The sequence below is a fragment of the Mercurialis annua genome, linkage group LG5, assembly GCF_937616625.2.
Source record: "Mercurialis annua linkage group LG5, ddMerAnnu1.2, whole genome shotgun sequence".
Lineage (NCBI taxonomy): Eukaryota > Viridiplantae > Streptophyta > Magnoliopsida > Malpighiales > Euphorbiaceae > Mercurialis > Mercurialis annua.
Window position 1 is genome coordinate 8,427,420 of NC_065574.1, and position 20,990 is coordinate 8,448,409.

Consider the following 20,990-nt stretch of genomic DNA (forward strand, 5'->3'; position numbering starts at 1 on the left):
AAATCATTAATCATTATGGTTATTATATTCATAATGATCGGTTTAATTTGATTGACTAGTAAAATTTAGTTAAATGTATTTTAAATACTTATTTAATTAAATTAGTTTTAAAAATAAGATACTCTATATAACTTATACAAAACTCATGATATGACCTTATTATATGAGTGGATGAAATTTTTGTTTTGTCCAGTCGGATATAACTGAGAACGCAATACACATTTTTTTTCCGTCCATGAAAAGATCGTTTAATTCGCAAAATAAATTTGTAGAGTTACGAGATAAACTAAATAATGTTTATAAAGGATATGTCAAAAATTGGTTGAATTCTACTGGGGTCTTTACATTATCGATGAAATTATTTATTTACACGTAATACCAATTATATGTATAGCATAATTAAATACATATTGTACTAACTTACTAATCTATTAAAAATTAAGCTTCTTCAATTTCATGTTACTAAAATTACACACTTGTTATCACACTCTCATGTCAAGAACAAGGCAATATTATTCCTTTTGTTATTGATCATACATTTCCTACTACAACTCCGTAACATGTAGCACATGAATTAGCCAATGGACGAGAATAATTAGATGAAAAAAAAGATAGAATTAGGTAAAAATAATTCTAGAAAAAGTCTCATTTAGATGGAATCTTCATAAATCATGTTTTTATAAGATTAGTTGCTAACATTAAATTGCGGAACAAAATTAGATGATATGTGTGCACAAAGAAAGGTCTTCTCACAATAATTTTCGGATTTACAAAAGAATTAATGAGTATAAATATGCTAGTTATCCAAAAAAAAAATGTAAATTGAGATATCAGTTGGAAATAAACTGTAACGAAATCATAAAATATGGATCATATGACATGGATTTACATAATTTCTACCGTTTCTGTAATTTTTCTGATCTCAAAACTCTTTTCAAAAAACAAGCGCTACAAACTTCCACCATGCCCAGCTTCACTTCCTATAATCGGCCATCTACATCTCGTTAAAGAACCTCTACACAAATCGTTACAAAGCCTATCAAATAAGTTCGGTTCGATCATGTACCTATCATTCGGTTCACGCAAGGTGCTGGTCGTAACAGCTCCTTCCTTGGTTCAAGAATGCTTCCAAAAAAACGACGTCGTTTTGGCCAACAGACCCGCCCTTATGGTCGGTAAATACCTCAACTATAACCATACAACAATAGTTACAGCCCCGTACGGTCCACATTGGCGCAATCTTCGTCGAATTGCTGCGCTTGAAATTTTCTCGACACATAGACTCAACATGTCTCAAAGTGTCAGGATGGAAGAGGTAAAAATCTTGCTGAAAGGTCTCTATAAGAGTTCGGTCACAGGCTTTGCGAAAGTGAACATGAAATCTAGGCTATCGGAATTGTCTTTCAACAATATTGTGACAATGATCACGGGGAAGCGATATTATGGAGAAGGCGTGGAAGATTCGGAAGAGGCTAAGAGTTTTCGTGAAATTATAAGGGAGACATTTGAAATGAGTGGAGCATCAAATCCTGGGGATTTTTTGCCATTTTTACAATGGATTGATTACCAAGGTGTAGAGAAAAAGATGAAAAAAATGCAAAAACAGTCCGATGAGCTATGCCAAAATATGCTAGATGAGTATCGAAAGAACAAAAAATCTTCTGCGGGTGTAAAATCCGATGTTAAGACAATGTTCGATACTATGCTTTCTTTACAAGAATCGGAACCCGAGACCTATACTGATGAAGTTATCAAAGGCCTCATAATGGTAATATTAATTAAGGTTATATCATAAAATTATCATTTATTTCAGAGTGATTATTCCACGCAACAATTGTGTCACGTTATTCTTGTAATGACATGACACATTGATTTGTTGTTTGAATGACAAGACCTAACCTAACAAGCATTGAAAACGTCTTACTGATTTGTTGTTTAAATGACATGACACAATCGTTACATTGAATAAATATTCTTAACTGACATTATTTACTCATTTCTTGATACAGACAATGATATTTGGAGGTACGGATACCACTTCAGGGTCAGTGGAATGGGCAATGTCGCTTCTAGTGAATAATCCTGAAGCTTTAAACAAGACCAGAGCAGAATTGGACAATGTCGTCGGCCACGATAGATTGGTGGAAGAGTCTGATTATGCCAAGCTACCGTATTTGCAAAACGTCATAAGTGAGACATTTCGATTATGTCCAGTTGCGCCGCTTCTAGTGCCGCATGAATCCTTGGAAGATTTCGTGATTGGGGGCTATGATGTACCACGAGGGACCATGTTGATGGTCAATGCATGGGCTATTCATAGGGATCCAACAGTGTGGGACGATCCATTGAGTTACAAGCCGGAGAGATTCGAGAATTTAACTCCCGACGCTTATAAATTGATTCCGTTCGGGTTGGGGAGAAGGTCTTGCCCTGGAGCTGCTCTGGCAAACAGAGTGGTGAGCTTGGCAATAGGTGCACTAGTTCAATGCTTCGAGTGGAAAAGACCAAGCGAAGAGCTGGTTGATATGACCGAAGGAGCAGGGATTTCTATGCCTAAAGCTTTACCTTTGGAAGCTTTGTGCAAACCACGTGATGCTATGATTAATTTCCTTAAAGAAATATAATTAGAGGTTGATTAATATCTTCATTTAAAAAAATAAGAGAGATTATAGGATATAATGTAAAAAAAAAATTAAAATGTTTAAGTCTGTTTGAGACAATGTAAATAAAGTGACAATTTTTGTTACTATTGACAGTGTCTATTAATATATAATACTAGTATTTTGTATTTTTAATGAAAGCTGATAGCACTTTAACTAAATATGTTTTTATTGAATTGGAATTCTCTCAGGGTTCATGTTCATTAAATCTACACCATTCATTATAAAATAAAATGATTTAGATCAAAAAATCCAAATTAAGTTAAATTAATCTACACAATTCATTACAAAATGAATGGTGTAAATTAATGAACATGACCCATCTTGTTCATTTAAATATGAAAAAATCCCAATCCGTTCTTATCTGATGTCCTTCCTTAGTATTTCCATTTTCTTTAGAGATCTTACCTTCATTGATGTTATACAGCTGATTATGTGTTGCCGCTTCAAAAGTTAATAATCAATCTATTACATAAAATATAATCAACTTATTGTAATTATTATTAAATTAATCAAAATTTAAAATTATAAAATCAGTGTGAGTGGATTGATAGAAATTTTTCTTATTTATATTGAAACTTTTTAAGGAAAAATAAATGACTTAACTTGAAGAATATAATTTCATCTCGCTACTATCTTACTATAATCTGTGATCTATATTATGCCTAATCAATTTTATCGTGCGAGGATCGATCTAATTCATTATAGGTTCTGGGGACTTTCTATTTACTATGTGTTAACTCCCCCTCCCCTCCCGTCACGGAACACCAACCAAACTCTCTTCTTGCTACGAGGGCCAAAAGTCGGAAACTATTCATTTAAGTGAAGTGTTCATCAGTCGATACAGCTCCACATTAAAAGACTTGTGCATTAACTCTACGATAACCTTAAAATGAAGGAAACACTAAAGAGGATTATACGAGCTTTTATTAACATATATATATAAAACTTTTATAGTAATTGCACATGTAGTTGAGAAAATGAGAAATGCAACAGAATAGATAAACAAAACGACTTGCAAAAACATTTCCACGCATCTCTTCGAAGTATAACAGACTCATTTTAATGTAAAATAGTAAAATACCATGCCTACTAATCAGACCCTTTAACTAAAATTCAAGAGTTATCTAATCATAAATATTTCTAAAATTGGCAAATTCAAAAAATTTATTCTCTATCCATAGTTCATATGCCACCAGCCACAAGATGTCTATGAAATTCAAGATAGCAGACAATCCACAATCCAGACTGTGAAATGTAGATTATAGATTGCCAAGGAATAGAAATTTCTGGCACTGCCCATGATTAATAACTTTGAGGTATCATTTTTAAATGGTATAATATGCAATGAAAATGAGAATCGAAAAAGTCGAAAATTAAAACACTGAATTTTTCATGCAACTTGGAGAAACCAACAAAATTCTAAGCTCGTAACTAAACGTTATTGGGCATAAAACTCAATTCTAAATTCTAAGTAACTACACACTTCCATCACATCTGAAATTCATTCACACAACTTCATTAGCATAACATCACAAACATAAGTATTTGATACACGACAGCCAGAATCAGTATCTGAACCTCCCTCACATCCTTTCTAAGCCATTCACTCCTCGAAATGGTAATAATACTTCAACTAGGCCTTAATATCATCAGCTTTAGCATTATCAGGAAGCAAAAACACTTGTGTTATAATATCCACAGCAGCTTCTCATGATTGACCGATGCTTGAAATGACAAAAGTTAGGATTTAAAAAGAAGTGACCGTTTGGTTGATATGGATCAAAGGATCATGATAGTTGTTGAACATGGGTCTTAAGAGTTTCTAGGATGTAAGCATACATTACAACATCTTCCTTGTCAAATAATCAATCTATCCAATAGATTAAGTTATTCAATGAACACACTTGTTATGTCATGTGAACAAACACATTTACATTTTCAATATCAATTTACTTCTGATATAGCCTTCTTTACTTAATTACTAAACTTAATGGGTATCTACCATAGCTCATATATGGCAACCGGTGAATTTAAATGGTTTGGATGCATAGTTAACAAACACAGCATGGATTGTTCAACAGAGGCTTAATCTGACATTAATTGTGGCGGATTTCAATTCTAACCAACTCTTACATATATCTTCCACTTATCAATAATACTTACCTCTCTTGCTCTCAGATGTCCACGAGAAAATCTTCCATTTCCTGTCATTCCCGATCAATGAACAATGAGAATGCAGAGATTTAATATTGAATCCAGCAATATAAGAATTAGATAGAGGGAGAATTACACTGAGCGGAATAGGCTGAGGGTTTGTTGCTCCCAAGTAAACTGTCATATATTACTTAATAATAACTGCAGCAAAGTCATAAGTTTTTAACCAATGCAGAGGAAATCAGTGCTGACAACATAAACCAGAAACGAAGTTTAGAGATGATCAATGTTTATCTTTCCGACAGCCAACAATGTATCACCGTCTACATGTTCAGTGCTAAAGATTTGCAAATCTATACATAGGTATTAATAAGGGATACTGTTAAAAAAATTCACCAACTTTACACACCAACTATCAATTTTTCTCAAATCCATACACTGTTCAAAAATCCGGCAAAAATTGCTGACGTGTCACTATCTGATTCGTTATGACATGTCACGTTGCCAGTTCAGCAATTTTCACCGGATTTTTAAACTGTGTATATATTTGAGAAAAGTTGGTAGTTCGTGTATGAAAATGACAATTTTTAAACGGCGTGATTAAAATGAGAAAACGTGTAAAGTTGGTGAATTTTTATGACATTAACAAATTAATAAACCTTAGGGGAATTTCCATCAACATTAACATTTTCTTCCATTCCTTTGAAATGGAATACTAACACTCAAATATTTTTCAGAGTAAAATACTAATTAATTAGCAGTGGACAAGAATCACTTAAAATACATAATATTTGGTCAATCGATAAAACAAATATAATTAATTGGTTCTTCATCAGAGTTTGAAGCCTTCAAAGTTCAAACTAATATTTACAAGGTTACTTCAAAATATAAAATTATAAAAGAGATGGAAAGGACGTCATTGCAGAGTCATGAGAGCTTTTTGGAGCTTCCGTTTACAAAAGAAGAAAAATTCATTTGGTCACAGTAGATCACAGCAAGGAAAATGCACCTTTAGAAAATGCAAACTATTGAAAAGGGCAGTTAAAATGGCTCTACAGCGTAAAATGCCAAGAAAAACAGTTTTGGACTGACAGACGATGCTCCATGTTAAGATATATAGCAGCATATAGCAATCAAGCTTAAATATCAAGTACTGCATAGTGCACTATTGTAACATATCACAAGCAAGGAAGATTTACCATTATGTTAATTTGATTGATCTAGAAATCTTTAGATCTACCCAGTTTGATTTGAGTTCCAGAGTCTGATGAGCACGATTCAAAGATCTTTTATCTCCTACCCAACAATGCCTTGTTTGATTCCAGAGAAGAAGACCTGCATTCAAGCGTTCACGCTCAACGTAACATGCTAGATAGACTGATGGTATTGTGTGTGGTTAGATGACCCTTACGACTCGGCCGATATCAATTTTCCTACATTGTAAGCCTTAAAGCCTCTTAATTACATATTGACATTAAGCAAAAGAATATTACCCTCAAACAATATGTGCTGTCTGAAAAATCGAGATTGTAATACAACAAAATTGCAGGTCTAAGATGTGAAATAACTTACCGTGATTTACAAATTCGGAAGGTGCGCATTACCACTGCTGGAGCTGCCATGTGGATCAAGGGTCTGGTTATACTTCCCTCCCTGAGACTGAACTGCGCTGTTGTCCATATCACATACGATCATATAACCGATGAAAATCAGATGCTGTAAAACATAGATGTAACCACGTATACAGATGAAAACATAAGATACAACTGCAGTATCATAGTTAATCCTGAAACTGCAGATGAAAAAGATATTATGAAGCAAGAGCAGGACAGGCATCTCCAAATCACTAAATATGCACGAGAATATTGTTTTCATTCTCTTTGAAATTTATAAACTTTAAGTGCCGAAACTTATTACAAATCAATTACGTTAGACCCAGGTGAAATATCGCTATTGATTGGATAAGCCAACACAGATTTTAGAAAGCTATGATCTGAAGATAGGAGGAAAAGAATCTTATTACCACAGAGCAAAAAAGCTCTTAAGAAAAAATAAAGAAGTGTAAGAAACAGGACAGGAAAAGGGAGGTTTTGTGAAGAACAATAACTTGGAAAGACGATATGATTTTAGAAAGCAATGATCTGAAGCACATTTTAAAGTCAACATCCAGTAAATCTTAGACGTCGATCAAAATTTTCAAGTACTTTATAACTGATAATAAACGAAATACGTGTCAAAAGCTCGGAAACTAAGATCATGTGATAACATCTACAGTGAATTGGAATATTCATCTGTTCTCTACAGTGGCTAGGCCATCAAGACTATCAGGCCATATTTTCACAACACGTTTAGAGCTCCACCACATTTCAAGATTATCAAGAAATGTATTTTGCAAAAACCTATTTCTAAAATTTATCTTACACTGTCAATTAGCAGAATTAAGCAAATAAGACCAGTAAGTGTAACACAGCTTCTCATCAAACCTACTATGTATTTATTCCAAGAAAAGCATCATCTTCTAAAACAGAAATCTTAAAAGGACTTTCAGAAACATAATTCATAACTTAATATTTCGGTATCTCTTCCTAAAACCATTGAGACTCCATTTAGTTCCACCCAATAAGTAAATACTCGAGATCCTAAAAATAAAATTCGATAGTATAACTTGATAATATGTTCCTGTCAAGAATTGAATTGATTTCTTAAGTTCCCCAATCGCACAAATAGCAAACATAACCAAATAGCTTCCTAAGTAAATTAAGAGATCAAATTACTGAGAAAAGCTAAGTTCATTAAGACCTTAGAAGCTAAAATAACACTCATCGAACTACAAATTCAAGTTCCTAGTGACCAAAACTAAGTTCACCAAAACCTTAGAAGCTTAAGAAGGCTCATAGAACTATAAACCCCAATTCCTAAACTCGTCAATCTCTTTTCAAGAGAAGCAAATAGGGTCTACTGAGAAGTAAAAAAAATGACATTCTATGATTAATCAAATAAAGTCAATAGGTTGAATCGCTATAATCCCATAAACAAACCAAACATAGCAGCCTCTGATTGACTAGCAATATATCATTTTAAAACACGACCCGGAGCAAAATCTTACTGAAGTCCAAATCCAAGCAGCAGCAGCAGAAAACTTACCCCAGACATGCATTTAAAGAACAAAAGCAATCGTTTTATCAGATCTTCCAGTATATAATTCACAGAGAAAGAGAAATTCAGGGAGAAATCAGATTCCACCAGTATCAAGGACTACACAGTCTTTCAAAAGAAGCAATAAACTGTAAAAACAAAAGCCAATAACTAAATGGAAACTTAAAAAAATAGTAATAAAAAGGAAAGGAAAGGAAAGGAAAGATAAAATTAACATAAAATAGAAGAGAAGCGCAGATTTTTTTTCCAGAAAATAGTGAAAGAGATTATATCAGCTAAAATGTACATTGGCAGGATACATCAACCCTTTATCACATATAGTTGCTCTGCATCTTATATATTACAGACCAACATGCGCATCTATTACGCCATGATATATGCTATAGAAATGGCACGACGAAAATTGGTAAACCTTCAAAGCTTCACCATAAGCACAGCTGAAATATATTATTTGTCCATATATATGGGGTACAAAGGGGAAAACTGTATTGAAACCTGCAATGTAAAATCCTCTAGCCAATGCTCGGGGCGTGAACCAAAAACGGAGGAAGTTGATGCTCCAAACTAGCCAAGAGCTCTCCGCCCTGATTCACTCGTTCTAAGGACCCACCACCCAGTCTTCTCACGGCTTCAACAAGCTGTCCCCTTAGCCGTTGAGAGAATAAACTACCACCTGCTACAGCACATTCCCTATGTAGCGGCAGGTAAGCAATTGCTACCCTGAGAGGGCCTGGAAGATCCCTTAAGCACATAGGAGATTCGCCCCATTTTAGTATTCTCACTAGATTCATATAATGTTCTTGTCCTTGCTTTAATCCATCCAAGAAAGCTGCCTCTGACCAGTGCTCTCGAAGAAAAGCTCGTAACTCAGGTGCAACAGCCTCATCATCAGACCTAGCAATGCTGTCTGCAACAGCATACGTAGCTGCAGGATCACTTAAGAAATCAGAACGAAGGAGAAATGCTACACCATCAAGTGAGCCACCACTTCGCTCACCAGCAGCCTTGAGAATTTCAATGCTGAGAGCTGCTAGAACATGCTGGGGTACATGAGGGAGGAGATATGCAGCAACATCAACTTGGCTACTAGAAGTAGCAGCTGTAAGGGCGAGACAAAGTTCCATGTCACGGCAACCCCTGTTTACAAACCACTCCACAACCTGCATACAGCCCCTTTCCGCTGCTCTCATCAAAGGGCCTAAGAAAGCTATAGCATTACCCTCTTCCACTAGGCATTCCATTGTTCCAATTTTGCAGTAGTGAGAAGCAAAACCAAGAGCCAAATCGACATCAACATCCAAGCTGTTCCTTTGCGCAATCTGCAACAAGATGCGCACGAGTTCTGTACTTCCAAAACGAGAGGCTTCAAGAAAACACTGGTTGACATTGTCTGCACCCCCTTCAACTAGCATACTCAATAATCCTTGGATAGCAGTAGCAAATATTCCAGAGGCCCAGCCACGATCAAATGAGCTAGAAAAAAGAGTAAGAGGAAAACAAGCAGCGTCAAAGGCCTCAGTGAAATCCTTCCCTGTGAGATGATTGCCAGCAAGGTCTAAAAATGTCTTGAATGCAGAAAGTTGAAGTTGAATCTCAACGGCTGAGCTATGACTCACACTGTCCCTATTCCCTTGGCAACGTGAATGGAAGCCTATACATTTCAAAGCCCATTCAGTAAACTTTTGAACCTTCGCACCAGCTTCTGCCTTTAACACTTCATCCCCATTGCATTCTTGAAGACGCTCGTGCAACCTGTGAGCCATCACAGTTACTGTATCTGCCAGGCTCATTGTTCTGCTCTGGCAGGCAGAAACACATGAAGCTAAAAATGAAGTTCTAAGAGCAGCTCTAGTGAAGTCATAAGCACCATTAGAAATAATCTTCTTAATCAATCCAGTAATCCCACTAAGCTCTTGCTGCGTGCTTAAAAACCAAATCGAATCCAAAGTAATACACAAGGCATCATTCAGAGTATGCCGATCCGCCAATAAAATCAAACTCTCCGCAAGCTCCCAATCATGTGAACTCACCGCTCCCTGAAACATCCGACCTAACTCAATCCTATCTTGTTTATTCCGTTTCTTATCATGACCAATACCCTCATTCTTACCAACACCAGACTCCGTTAAAACCGCATGAGACTTAAGTTTCTTCGTACCACGATGGTACAAACCGCACCTTCTCGACTCATTACTAATAATCGGCCCTTCTCTAGAGAATACCACATTACTCCCCTCTCCGTTTTCCGACGCTATAAGCTGAATTTCACTCTTGGAACTACCAGTCTCATTCTCTTCAACCTCCATTTCAGCACAAATTGAGTTTTCAGAATTAACCTCATCACCTATACATAATTTAGCCCCCTCAACACACACAATTTCTTTTTCCATCCTCTCTCACTCACAATCACACCAGCATAAAGACCAATAAAATGGAAAAAAAATCCTAATCAAACAAACAGCTAATTTCCTAAAAAAACATCCTTACAGAACCAAAAACTCCCAATTGAAAAAAAAAATTAATACCCAGAAGAAATAATTAGTTCTTCGGAGGATTAATTTGTATTGGGTACTCTTAAAATGATCTCAATCAATACTAAACAATCAAAAAGGTGCAAAAAAAAAAGCACACTAATGATTACAAACCCTAATAGAAACAAACCAATTCCTCGCCATGATTAATTGAATCAATCAAAGGAGAATCGGCAACGAAACCCTGACGAAAAATTAAGAGACGAAAATTTGAGGGATGGAGAGCGAGAGAGAGAAGAATTTAAGGTGCGATTTACCTGTGAGAGAAGATGCGTCAAAACCCACCAAACATTTATTTTCTTCTCTCTTTTTTACTGTTATGCTGTAAAGGTTTTTAATTGCTTACTATTATTTTACGGTCTAATAATGTGACAAAACAATATTGATTGATAAATACACTTATATAAAATATAAATATAGTATAAAATAATTAAATAAAATAATTTTTTTAATAGGAGTACTCCTTGTTAATTAATAGAAGTAACATGGTAGCTATAGTCAAAGTATATAATAGCTCCAAATACAACACTATTATATGAAGGGTTAATGATTTTTAAAAGAATAAACTAAAATTTTGATAGCATGATTGATTCTAAGCCAAACTATTCAAAAATATTAATTTAATTTATTTTCTATTTTTAAAATTTGATAGAATTTCAGTGTCTACAAGACCTTCAAGTGGCAAAAATAATGAATCATCATTTTCAAGGAGGTAAATTTTTGCCTACTAGGTAAGAGAATAGCACGTTCTTTTCAATTAAATTTAGAAATGGATTATAATTAAATGCTAAAAATTCAAAATACTACAAAATTGGTGTTTTTATCACGGTCTTTTCAATTAAATTTAGAAATGGATTATAATTAAATGCTAAAAATTCAAAATACTACTAAAATTGGTGTTTTAAAAAGTTAGAATTAACTGAGTCTGCAAAAATTAATTTTTTTCTAAATCAATAAACCCAACATGAAGGGAGAAACATCACTTCTCGTGACATTATATTGTAATTATTAATTTTTCCATAATTTTTAAAAAGTCGAGTTTTCGCTAATATTTGATCAAAAATTGACTAGTACTCATTTATGTTAGTTAAAAAGTCTTATTATAGAAAATAAATTTTAATTTAACCTTTATATATTTTTCTTTCAAAGAATTACATAATTTCATAAAATAAATCATATAAGTTTTTAAAAATACTTATAAAACATATTTATATAATTCTTTGTATATTTAAAAAAATTCAAAATTAAATTTAATTTCTTTTAAAAATTCAAGTAAATATAATATGTTTCAATTCTATTCTATTTTAAAAGTTATATAATTCAATATGTTTTTGGTAGTTGATATGACTTGATTTTAAATTAAATTATAAACTTCTAAAACTAATATAATAAATAAAATTTATCTAGTTAATTCCGACATTTAAGTTTGTAGACAGATGACTGATTTGTTGATGCATTTAAATGAAAGTTTGAAACTCGCTGCAAATAAGAACAATGAAATATTAACCATTGGCATTAGACATAGCTATATTCCTATGAAGATAGTAAACCAAAATGATTTTACTTTGTAGCATTCCAGTTTCATAGTCGTTTTAACAGGATTGAATGATATATCATATATAGGAAAGTGCGTACAAATCAAACCAAACCGTACCAAATCAATAAATGCAGTTCAATTTATTTTAAAATTTATAAAAAAAAAGTTAAATTTTCGGTTGGGTTCTATTTTGGTAGTACATATTTCCGCTCACTTTAGGTATAAACCGAATAGAAAAACTGAACCAAACCGAAAATCGTCAGCAATCAGACAGTCATAGAATATTTGATGAAATGAGGGAAAATTGCTGCCATTAGAAAGCACTGGCAACCGAATGATTTTAATTGGTTTGGATGCATTACAAAGGCATGTCTAAAAATGGCCTTGAGAACAAATAATTTTCTGGTTCGGTTTGTCCAACAGCAGCTTAATCTGACATTTAAGGAGACAAACTTCAATTCTAACCAACTCTTGTATATCTTCTAATTATCATACATACCATCTTGCTCCCAGATGTCCACCAGAAAATCTACCATTTCCTGTCATTTGCGATCGCTGAGTAATGAGAATGTGGAATTTTAATAAATTGAAGCCGACAAAATGAGAATTAGAGAGAATTACAGTGAGCGGAATAGGCTGAGGGAATGGTTTGTTGCTCCCAAGTAAACTGTCGTATGTCGCGTTCCAACTGCAGCAAAGCCAGAAGTTTTTAACCATGCAGAGACAATCAATGCTGACAACATAAACCAGAAACGAAGTTTACGAATGATCAATGTTTATCTTTATGACAGCGAACAATGTATCACCATCTACATGTTAAGTGCTAGAGATTTGCAAATACAGACAATTTTTTATAAACCTTGAAGGGCATTTCATCAACATTAATATTTTCTGCCAATCATTTGAAATGGAATATTAACACTTAAATTTTTTCCAGGGTAAAATTCTAATTAACAAGCGCTGGACAAGAATCACTAAAAAATGAAAGAAATACAATCTTCTTTATTCATATTTATGCTCAGTTAGGATCATAAACATTTGGTCCATCAACAAAACAAATATAATCACCTAGTTCTTCACAAGTATTTGAAGCTTTCAAACTAAAATTTACAAGGTACATACATAGTGTTTACTTCCTAGTATAAAATTTAAAAGAGCTGGAAAGAATGTCATTCCAGAGTGATGCGGGCTTTTAGGAACTTCAATTTACTAAAAGGAAAAAAGATCATTTGGTCACAGTTAAGACCCCAGTAAGGGAATGCACCCTTTTGAAAATGCAAACTATTAAAAGGGACTGTTGAAATAACTGTACAGCTTAAAAAAATGCCTAAAAAAACAATTTGGGACTAACAGATGATACTCCATGTTAAGATGTATCGCATCATATTGGAATGAATCTCAAAAATCCAGTACTACATAAGTTATGTACATTGTACAGATCACTTGCAAGATATATACAAAGATGTTAGTAGTATTTAATAACTGAATGATACTTAACATTTACCTTTCTGTTAAATTGACTGATTTAGAAATATTTAGAGCTACTCACTTTAATTTGGGTTCCGGAGTCTGATGAGCACGATTCAAAGATCTTTTATCTCCAACCCAACGCTGCCTTGTTTGATTCCAGAGAAGAAGACCTGCAATCAAGAGTTTATTTAACTAATATTCAGTGCACACTCGGATGGAGACGGTGAACATGATCTCTGGGTGCAGCATACTAGATAGACTGATGGTACTATGTGTGGTCAGATGGACCTACTATCCAGCCGATATCGGTTTTCCAACATGAAAGTCTTAAAGCTTTTTAACTTTATATTGACATTAAGCAAAGAATATTGCCCACAAATAATATGTGCTGTCTGATATATCGAGATTGTAAAACAACAAGGTTGCAAATCCTACATAACTTACCATGATTTACAAATTCGGAAGGTGCATTACCACTACTTGAGCTGCCATGTGGATCAAGGGTCTGGTTAGGCATGCTTATCGATGACATACTTCCCTGAGACTGAACTGCACTGTTGTCCATATCACAAGTGCTGGTGGTCCAAAACTCCTCTAATATGCTAGGTGTTTTTACTGTCTGACCTTGAATATTTGCTCCCTTTGATGGTTCATTTACTGAGGTAATTAGTGTAGGCTTCTTGTAGCATCCAAGACAACCACTGCTCTGTTGCAAATCACATACAATCAAATGACTGATGAATACCAGATGCTGTAAAACATAAATGTAACCACGTGATACAAATAAAAACACAAGGTGCAACTATAACATAAATTAACCGCAACATCTCCAATTCACTAATACACAAGAACATTGTTTTCATTCTCTTGGAAAGTTATAGACTTATAGTGCTGAAACTTATTACAAGTCAATTATGTTGGACCCAGGTGAACTATCACTATAGATTGGATAAGCCTATAAGGGATAAAAAAACCATAAACACTGCAAGAAATCCAAAATATGAACATGGAAGGAGCTTTCATTTTACTAGGCGCAAAATGTATGCTACTCTAAAACTTATGGTAGCAGTCAAGGTCAATGTGATTAGCATGCATTTAGGAGTATCCAGAAATGCAAGATGTGTATTCATCTTTATGCATCATTCGAAGTTGTATATTCAAGGTATCAAAATCAATACGTATATATCAAGTAAACATTAATCAATTCATCAGAAAACAACTCTTATGTGCAATCTTATAACAAAATGGCTGGCTGAAAATTAAGATAAAAGAGATTTACGAAACAAGACAGAAAAGGGGAGGTTTTGTGAAGAATGATGACTTGGAAAGACAATATGGTTTTAGAAAGCTATGACCTGAAGCATATTTTAAAATCAAGATCCAGGAAATGTTAGATGTCGATTAAAATTTTCAAATGCTTAGTAATTGACAATAAACGTGTCTAAAGCTAGAAAACTAAGGATCATGTGATAACATCTATCTGTACTATGCTTACAGGGAATTGGAATATTCATGTATTGGGTTGCGTACAATGGTTAGGCCATCAAGCCGTGTTTCCACAATAACACATATAAGATACCAGCTCCACACCACATGTCAAGATTATCAGGAAATGTATTTTGTAAACACCCATTTCTTAAGTTTATCTTACACTGCCAATCTGCACAAGGAAATATCGATACATTTGGCTAATGTTGCAAAGCAAGATGGTCCACCTACAGATAAAGTGATGGAAGATGTATTAGATAGACTAAGTCTACCACTTTCACTAAAACCATTTAAACAACAATACAATCAACTCTAAAGTGGACAAATCCTGCAAATCTAATATGTCCAGTTTCAAATAGCTTGGTCATTTAGAGACATTATCATGTATGCGGTACTAATTGAGGGAATAATGCTGTCTAGTAATCATCCATCCTCTAATTGACTCTACGGCTGAAGTCGTGGCAAAGAACCGCTTGGGAATGCCCATATGACATCTAACAACTATCCATTGATAGCCAGTGTGCTCTTTTAAATGTGCTGCTTGTCTACTTTGCTACTTAAGAGCTCCATCATAATAATTTGATGATACTGAATAACTCAGATAGACCTAATGCATTACTAATTAAAAGACTACAAAATCAGATATTGTAACTTGATAATCTGTTTGCCGAGACGTTGACTGAAAACGAAGGGTTCGACTTCTCGGGGTATAATGACCGACCAAGAAGCTCGACTAGAAAGTTTCCTGTCAACACTTGCATGGGTTTTTAAGTTCCCAAATGGTACCAATAGCAAACATAGATTCCTAAAAGAATTAAAAAAAATCAAATTACCAAGATAAGCCAAGTTCCTCAAAACCTAAAATAACACTCATCAAACTTCAAATCCAAATACTATGATTAATCAAACAAAGTCAATAGGCTGAGTCACTAAAACACCACAAACAAACCAGGCATAGCAGACTGATTAAGTATCAAAATATCATTAAAAACACACAAAAAACTTACCCCATGCATGCAGTTTAGGAGCAAAAGCAATAGTTTTATCAGATCTTGCGGAACAGAGGGAATCAAATTCCGGCAGTATCAAGAACTGCAGAGTCGTTTGAAAGAAGCAATAAAAACTATAAAAACAAAAACCAATAATTAAAGAAATATAGTAAGAAACAAGAAGATGGGTATGGGTATGGGTATGGGTATGGGTGTGGGTCAAAACCCAATACAGATTTTTCTTCTTCTCTGTTTTCTCCTTTTTACTGTCTCTCTCGCTTCTGTTCGTTTACCTGCTTTCACGTTAGGAAAAAAAAGGCCAAATGATGTAAAAAGGGTCAAACCTTTACAAAAGTTTCACAAAAATCCTGACCTTTCAATTTTGTCGATTTTGGCCAATAACTGATTATTCGGTTTCACAAAAGTCCAAATCTTTCAATTTTGTCGATTTTAGCCAAAAATGGATTATTTGGTTTCACAAAAGTCCCGACCTTTCAATATTTGGCATGCCACATAAGCGTCACATAGGCAAATTGAAATCAAATTAAGAGTTGGCCACAATTGAAACCAAATAATTTGTTTTTGGTCAAAATCGACAAAATTGAAAAATCAGGACTTTTATGAAACTTTTGTAAAAGGTTTGGCCTTTTTACAATATTTGACCGAAAAAAATTACTACTACTATTTTATTGCTCGGTCTAATGTGACATTTTAGTATTGATTGGTGTTTTTTTTAAATATAGTATTGATTGATTGATATACCACATACATCTATAAGAAAATTATAATAAATAAATACGTTAAAAATGATAATTTGTAACTTGTTAATTAAACCCGTCTATTTTTGGGAAAAGGTCATTTATGCTCCTAAAATTTATTTTTAGGATCAAGTAAGCGTTCAACATCAAAAAAGGTTCAAATAAGCCCCTACCGTCTTAAAAAATGAAAAATCGGGCTCCCGATTTGGACAGGCAGGCCCTTAACGTCTCATTTATGTGTCAAAATAAGGGGCATGGTTGTTCATATTTTAAAGGGTTAGGGGCATTTTTGAACCTTTCCGGACGTTGAGGGCTTTCTTGATCTTCAAGTCAAACTTTAGGAGCATAAATGACCCTTTTTTCTTTATTTTTTTTAATCTAACTAAGGTGTAAAATTAGATATTATCATGATAGTTTTTTATTAAAATACAATAATAAATTATTCGGGATCGTTAGACATTTAAAATTGAAATCATACTTCTAGCAAAAATGTCTTTCGAGAATAAAAATTTCAGAAGATAGCCTCAAAATCAGGACACTCTTGAGAAATATTAAATTCCACGAGATCAGTTTTAAATTGAGTGAGATATCACCATTACTAATAAATATTACTATATAAAAACTAAAACAGTGGTGTAAATATTTAATCCATATGCATACTGAACACAGAAAACCGGACGAAACCTTAATCCTCGAATTACAAACACTTCCTCGATCATCATTCAATCACAATAATCGTAACAATTATGATTCTTGTATTTCTCTGTTTGACCGGAAGTATAACTGAGGTTGCCATAGGACTGGGTATCTCAACCTTCGTTGTCATTGACTGGGTATATACTTTTCACCATCGTCAATTGTCAAGACCGCCGTATATCGCAGTCGTCTCATGACCGTATATTTTGATACCGTTATCATGGGCCGTGTACATATTGTTCACCATCGTCTGACCTTTCATTTGCTTTCTATTTACCTTAGACATGTAAATTACTCGATATTATTAATGCACACACAGTCATATTGTTGCTCAGTAGGTAATCTCATTTCATCAGAATTATACTGGATTAAAGTCATCGTCGTGATATGCATTATGTAATACCCTGTAATTTTAAGTAATTAGAATATGCCACGAGGTCAAATTGGAGTAATCAAAATATTAAAAATAAAATTTTGAGATTTCGAATATTAAGAAAAATATTCGGAAAGACCAAGTTTAATAGTCAAATGGTAATAATAAGTTTTGACTATTTAAGGTTATTAAATTAAATCACGGAAAGTGATTTAATAAATTCGGAATACGTAAATTAAATTTAAACGTAAATTTAATTTATACGTATCCGTAAAAGAATATCGTAATAATTGGAGTTTAAAATTTAAATCGAGAATTTAAATTTTAATAAAGTGATATGAACGAGATTAATATAATAGAGAATACAACTGCGCGTCGTAGATAAAAATATATTGATAATTAAAATATTAATGACCACTCTAAATGGAGAGTTTAAGATTTCGGACAAAACCCCGAAATTAAAATGTCGAAATTCGAAAAGCTCGACGAGTTATGGACGAATATACATTAAGATATATATATATATATATATATATATATATATATATATATATATATATATATATATATATATTAAAGAATAAAGAAAATAAAAAGAATAAGAATAGTGGAGGCGGTGGCTAATAAGGAAAAAGGTTTTCTTTAGTCCCTGAATTCTTTACTTTAATTAGTTTTAATTATAAACTAATTAAATGGTATTAGATTTTCTAAATTGAAAATAAAATAATATATAAGTCCCAAGCAAATAATTTTGGTGTCATTATCCGCGAAATAATTCGAAGAAGCTACGGTCCAATTTTTATTAAATTTGGACGTAGTAATTTTATTTAAGTGAGACTTATTTGGACCTAATAAATCTTTGGAGATTTATTAAAAATAAAATATAAGTCGGATGCAAATAAAAATTATATTTTTATTTGTTTTATATTTTATTGGATTTTTAGGTAAAGTTTCGTAAAATTTGGAATTAGTCTCCGTTTGGACTACGGACGACTAATTAAAATCAGAGTTAAAATGCATGATTGAGTTAGTATCAAATGGTACTTTAGCCATATGAATTGCCTATAAATAAAGGAGAGGGGGGACGCATAATTCATTCTGCTCCTCAAAATGACGTGCCTGCTTAGGCAAAGGAGACGGGCAGTGGCGCGAGTAGCTTTCGCCGATTTCGCGATTTCGACTCCGATTCTTCAACGAATCCATTAGTAATCGAGGTATTAATCTCGTATACGATGTTTATTTCGATATATATTAATTATATATTCGATATTAAACGTTAAACATATTGAATCGATCGTGTGCGTATCGATTCAACGTTTTAATTATAGAATTGGATGTTTTGGACTGTGTTTAAGTGTTAGGGACGAGAAAAGCGAGTTAGCACGTCAGAATACAGCCCGGGGATCGCTCCCGAGCAGCACGTCGTGCAGCCAGGATGCTGCACGAACGTGCAAGCAAGATACACGAATGTGTATCTTGCAGGCTGCACGAACGTGAAGCCTATCGCTGCACGAACGTGCAGTGCTTCCAACCTGAACAGTAGGGCTTCTTCGGGGGTCCACACACGCGACATTGAAACTCGAATTCAGACAGTTTCAAGTCGTGAAATCAATCGTGATTCGATTGAAGTTCAGAATGTGAACTAAAAAAAAAAGGTTTAAAAGAACCTAAATGTTTGAGGATAGTTGGTTTATTAAAACGATGTGGTGTTTTAATAAAGCCATACATTAATTAAGTGGATTAATGTTAAAAGTGACTATAAGTTTATACCAAGAGTGGTATTACGATTTGAACGAGAAGTTCAACTTCGAGATTAATTTATATGTTCTGTTTATAGAGTCGTCTATAAATAGAAATGGTATTTGAGTCTATCGTTTATACGATAGGATTAGAGTTAGAAATTCAATGTCTGATGCGTTTTGACATTTGAATTTTAATTAGATCTGACGAGTGGTCGATCTAGCGAGCTAAACACCAATGTGTTTGACTGACGAGCTTGATGGGAGCTTACGTTTTTAAAATGGGGGCATCGGTTCTGTGAGTTTTACTTTGTGATTTTTACTTTTGAATATTTATATTTAAACTGTTTTAAATAACAAATCGCACTAGTATAACTTAACCATGAAAGATCCATTGGAACAAGCTTCCTATTGGTTGTCAATAGGACTGTGTGATCACCAGTAGTGTTTATTGATACGAGTCTGTGTCTGACATAGAGGTCAGTTAATGTCATTGGGCGTTGGAAGTGCTAACGACCCTGACTTAACAGTCTGAGACGGCAGTAACGGTTACGGTCACAGGCAGTACTGTGATGGCAGTTTCACGGTTACGGTCCAGACACCCGGCTTAGACGGCAGTGATTCAGTTCACGGTCTAAGGCCTATATTGTGTAGGTTGAGACCCATACAATAGTCTGTCTTGTAGGGTTTCATATGGATCAACTAATTGGTAATATTTTTGATGTGTACAAATGTTTTATATATATGCGATTTAAATATTCAATTGTAAATATGTGAACTCACTCAGAAATATTTATATTTCTGACCCTCCCTAATGTTTACCTTTCAGATAATCAAGTACGAGGCCGGACTTCCACAATATTTCTAGAAGTCAATGTCAGCCATACATCTAGAGCTGCAAGTAGTCGGGTACTGGGAAGTTTGTCTTTTAACTTACAGCAGTTCAACTTATTTTGATATACTCTGATTTGAACTACTGTATATGTATATTATTGAAAAGCTGCGTGTTTTCTAAAATGCTGTGACCAGTTGTTTGAAAGATACACTGGTTTCATAATTTTAGCATTTTAGGATTGTATTGGAAATAGAGCAAGTACGTCATATGAGATTGATGTTTGTGCTCAGATTTCTTGAAATACAATCGGGGTTTTACGAACCCAGTTTTCAGAAATATGTTTTCGTTAAACAAGGGAAAAGTTTTAACGATGTTTTCTGATGACAGATCATACGTGATGTATGGTCTTGAATTGCGAAAAAAATTTATAATGGTTTTTAGGCTTGCTACGGGTTTCGGAGCAATCACTCCCATTCCCTAACGTCGGTCGCGACCCTCGGATTTGGGTCGTGACACATTAGCATAAAATAACTTATCATGAAAGCAATACATTTTCAAAATATTTAAAAGTAAAGTACTACTCACAGCTTGTTTAATTATC

General features: G+C 33.9%; 3 protein-coding genes and 1 long non-coding RNA gene across 7 annotated transcripts; 1 reads left to right on the forward strand and 3 right to left on the reverse strand.

Moving 5' to 3' along the window:
• The first annotated feature begins 811 nt into the window (after positions 1 to 811).
• Positions 812 to 2,746, forward strand: LOC126680374 (cytochrome P450 81Q32-like). The gene is made up of 2 exons (XM_050375494.2): positions 812 to 1,768; positions 2,010 to 2,746. The coding sequence occupies exons 1-2, from the start codon at positions 866 to 868 to the stop codon at positions 2,622 to 2,624; spliced, it is 1,518 nt and encodes a 505-aa protein (XP_050231451.1). The 5' UTR covers positions 812 to 865; the 3' UTR covers positions 2,625 to 2,746.
• Positions 2,747 to 4,517: 1,771 nt separating this feature from the next.
• LOC130015497 (uncharacterized) lies at positions 4,518 to 7,955 on the reverse strand. Its single transcript, XR_008790712.1, has 3 exons — positions 6,390 to 7,955; positions 4,954 to 6,152; positions 4,518 to 4,867 (listed from the first exon to the last, which is right to left on the reverse strand). It is a non-coding gene; the product is annotated as an uncharacterized LOC130015497 (long non-coding RNA).
• Positions 7,956 to 8,167: 212 nt separating this feature from the next.
• LOC126680511 (ankyrin repeat protein SKIP35-like) lies at positions 8,168 to 10,823 on the reverse strand. Its single transcript, XM_050375643.2, has one exon. It carries the CDS (start codon positions 10,361 to 10,363, stop codon positions 8,486 to 8,488), a length of 1,878 nt encoding a protein of 625 aa, XP_050231600.1. The 5' UTR covers positions 10,364 to 10,823; the 3' UTR covers positions 8,168 to 8,485.
• A 1,512-nt stretch (positions 10,824 to 12,335) lies between these two features.
• LOC126680512 (uncharacterized) lies at positions 12,336 to 16,131 on the reverse strand. Of its 4 annotated transcripts, none has more exons than XM_050375645.2 (6): positions 16,007 to 16,097; positions 15,163 to 15,226; positions 13,956 to 14,217; positions 13,591 to 13,681; positions 12,663 to 12,729; positions 12,336 to 12,580 (listed from the first exon to the last, which is right to left on the reverse strand). In XM_050375645.2, the coding sequence occupies exons 1-6, from the start codon at positions 16,009 to 16,011 to the stop codon at positions 12,524 to 12,526; spliced, it is 546 nt and encodes a 181-aa protein (XP_050231602.1). In that variant the 5' UTR covers positions 16,012 to 16,097; the 3' UTR covers positions 12,336 to 12,523. The 4 variants fall into 4 exon arrangements, with proteins under 4 accessions (XP_050231602.1, XP_050231601.1, XP_050231603.1 ...); XM_050375644.2 differs by having other exon boundaries at positions 12,663 to 12,774; XM_050375646.2 differs by lacking the exon at positions 15,163 to 15,226 and having other exon boundaries at positions 12,663 to 12,774; positions 16,007 to 16,131.
• Between the last annotated feature and the right edge of the window lie 4,859 nt (positions 16,132 to 20,990).

What these genes read in the sequence shown, in the direction of transcription:
- LOC126680512 (XM_050375644.2), bottom strand. An exon ending in TCCTTGTGCAGATTGGCAGT is followed by an intron (nt 14,218 to 15,162) that starts GTAAGATAAACT and finishes GATTTGCAACAG; the next exon opens with AGCAGTGGTTGTCTTGGATG. An exon ending in TTCCGAATTTGTAAATCATG is followed by an intron (nt 13,682 to 13,955) that starts GTAAGTTATGTA and finishes TCTTGATTGCAG; the next exon opens with GTCTTCTTCTCTGGAATCAA.
- LOC126680374 (XM_050375494.2), top strand. Translation starts at nt 866, where the DNA reads ATGGATCATATGACATGGATTTACATAATTTCTACCGTTTCTGTAATT. An exon ending in TTATCAAAGGCCTCATAATG is followed by an intron (nt 1,769 to 2,009) that starts GTAATATTAATT and finishes TTCTTGATACAG; the next exon opens with ACAATGATATTTGGAGGTAC.
- LOC126680511 (XM_050375643.2), bottom strand. Translation starts at nt 10,363, where the DNA reads ATGGAAAAAGAAATTGTGTGTGTTGAGGGGGCTAAATTATGTATAGGT.